Source organism: Panthera uncia, chromosome B1, assembly GCF_023721935.1.
Source record: "Panthera uncia isolate 11264 chromosome B1, Puncia_PCG_1.0, whole genome shotgun sequence".
Classification (NCBI taxonomy): domain Eukaryota; kingdom Metazoa; phylum Chordata; class Mammalia; order Carnivora; family Felidae; genus Panthera; species Panthera uncia.
The window spans coordinates 89,520,045-89,522,817 of record NC_064811.1 but is presented as its reverse complement, the minus strand read 5'-3'; the positions used below and the strand labels follow the sequence as shown (position 1 = coordinate 89,522,817).

Genomic DNA, 2,773 nt, shown 5'->3' with positions numbered 1-2,773 from the left:
GAGATACTTCGTGCAGCCGCGACTTCAGCCTCGCCTCTCGAATTTGCTCCTTGGGTTATTTCGTTTTCCTGTCTCCTTTCCCCCTTAGCCACCCCTTTTGCGCTGCGCTCTCGCGGTTTCTCTCAGCCTTTCTGCCTGGAACTGAATGTAGGTAGGAAACAGGTCGGCGTGCGGAAAAACACTGAATAGGCAGAAATAAGGCAAACTAACAGAGACGCAACAGGTCGGGTGCTCGGTGGCGAGGGCGAGCGGCGGCCCCTCGCTGTGCCTCTCGCGCAGTCCCCTTGGAGCCTGGGCGGGCGCTGTCGAGGACCCTTTCTGAGGTGTTCGTCCTCTGAGGGGCTAGGAGGGCCATCCGGGTGGGTTTCATTCCGGTTTTAACCTTTTTTGCCACCAGTCCCCAGACTGAGGGTGCTTTTCACTCCCAGCTGGGGGGAGAGAAGAGAGCGGAGAGGATGGTCCACGACCGCTGGTCTCGGCGCTGAGGAAAGCGGAGCTCCATCTCCGTGCGCCGACTCGATCTCCGCCAACTAGTTGTGCAGCCACCCAGACTGAACTTTTGGAGGAATCGTCCTTTTTCTTTCCTTTCAAGATTCTTGGAAGTGGTAGAGAGTGGGAGGCGAAGCCGAGGCAGCTGATCCCTCCACGATGCTGGTGAAGAAGCATGCGGGGAAAGGTGGGGGCCGGGAGCCAGGCTCCGAGGACCCGAGGCAGCGTTGTGCCTGGACCGTGCCGCCGTGCACCTCCCTGGCGGCCCTTCTCTCAGTGGTGGCCCTGATGTCTTGTCTGTACCTTGGGGTGAAAACCAACGACCTCCAGGCGAGGATCGCTGCTCTCGAAGCCGCAAAAGGGGACCCTTCCATCCATCTGCTCCCTGATCGCCTGGATCAGCTCAAAGCAGTGGTGCAAGAGAAAGTGGAGCAACTTCTGGCTCAGGTGTGAAAGGCTGGGGTATTTTGCACGTGGATAATGTCTTGCACAGGCGTGATTCTGTGTACACGATCAGCCTGTACCCTTACTGTATGAATACTTGGTGTGGCTGGGTGTGCATACGCTAGGCGACCATTTATGCTCACTGTAGCCTATTATTTGTATATGCACATCCTTTGGTATCACACTCTCTGTCTCTATCATCTTCCCTCACTCTTAATGTTTGCATGCTAAACGTATATGGAGGACTGAAAGAGGGAAGGGTGGCCAGAAAGGCAGCGTGGCATTTTATCTCTTTTTAGTTTTCTAGAGTGACATACTAATCTTCTCCAATTTTTTGGAGAATATTCCTTGCAAAGCTAACATCTGTTAGGTCCTTCATATATTATAAGAAGGTTTGTGCCATAGGGGTTATTAATCCACAAATGGTAATCACTCTTAAAAATGAAGTAAACCTATATGTGATTTTAAATTGATCATTTCACACGTTAGATGTTTTCATATTTAATGTTTGAAAAGAAAAAAAATGTAGCTTATTTTTTTTTATAAAGGATGCAGTGGCAGGGGTGTTTATGCATGCAGCGCCATTGCAGTTGCGAGGTGAAAGGAATCTAGGTTACGTTTATCAAACCAGGGGTGGCATTAGACTAGGGTTAGGGGGTTTTCTGGAACTTGCTCTAACGACAGAGAGGCTGTGTGGCAGTAGTTGCAGCATGGCGTGATAAACAGTTGACCTTCATGTACACAATATTGGGTGTTTCAAAACCCATAGGTTACCTAAAACTCCAGCATGGTAAAGCCAGGTTTTGGCATTGACTGCATGTGCTTGAGCTGAGGGAGAAAGTGGAGGGTGGTGGTAATTGAAGAATGGAGAAAGATGTTGTACAAGTCCAGCAGTCTTGACACGGTGTCAGAAGCCATTTCTTTTTTTAGGGCTTGGGTACTGTTACCTTTTGACTAAAGTCCAAGTACATATGTAAATGTTAGTTATGCAGGCTATCAAATGCTGGTAAATCAAGCATATGGCCAGAGAGTTCCTAAAGAATCTGTTTCTCTACAATGCTACTGATGACAATACCTCTTCTTTTCCTACAGAGATCCTATGAACATATGGCTAAAATAAGAATCGCAAGAGAAGCACCTTCAGAGTGCAACTGCCCAGCAGGTAAAATGGAACTTATTTTTTAACAAGGTTTCCTCCATAGCAGAATATTTTTAAAACAAAAGTCCTGTATCTGTCAAGTCTACCTGTAATAATAGTAAAGAAAGAATGCAGGCCCAACTTACTTTAATAAAATCAACATGTCTCAGTCAAAAGAATGGCAAATAAAGCCCCAAATATTATTTTAAGCAGCATACCAAGGCCTGTTAGGGGAAAGCAAAGGAGATAAAGATAATCACCAAGAAAAATACAAGCAAGATGGCATACAAAGACTAAGTTTTTAGATTCACAGATTTGAAAAATATTCTTCCTTTTTATTCAGTTTTAATGTCTGTGGTGAAAAGGACTGCAGAACATGTTAGATTCTGAATTCCCTGGTGGCTCATACTGCATTAGTACAGATCTCCATTTGTTCCCTTTGACATACGGTTATGTTAGTAAATTACCCTAACCTCCTCACCTGCTTTTATTCTTTTCTATCAAAAAGGTTCTCTCTCCTATCCTACAGCTAATGATGACGACTGAAAGAAAATAAAATTCTTTATCTTGAGCTTCTTATTATGAACTATTGCATTCTTGATGACTTCTCAGAAAAGGCTGTTCTGTCTTTTCATTTTTCTGTGTAGCTTTAGGGAACTGTTTTAATGACAGCATATTAATAGAAGGATGGAGAAGAGAGAC

General features: G+C 45.4%; 1 protein-coding gene across 1 annotated transcript; it reads left to right on the top strand.

Moving 5' to 3' along the window:
* Positions 1-383: 383 nt before the first annotated feature.
* COL25A1 (collagen type XXV alpha 1 chain) lies at positions 384-2,549 on the top strand. Its single transcript, XM_049631015.1, has 2 exons — positions 384-936; positions 2,026-2,549. Exons 1-2 carry the CDS (start codon positions 649-651, stop codon positions 2,116-2,118), a joined length of 381 nt encoding a protein of 126 aa, XP_049486972.1. The 5' UTR covers positions 384-648; the 3' UTR covers positions 2,119-2,549.
* Positions 2,550-2,773: the final 224 nt, after the last annotated feature.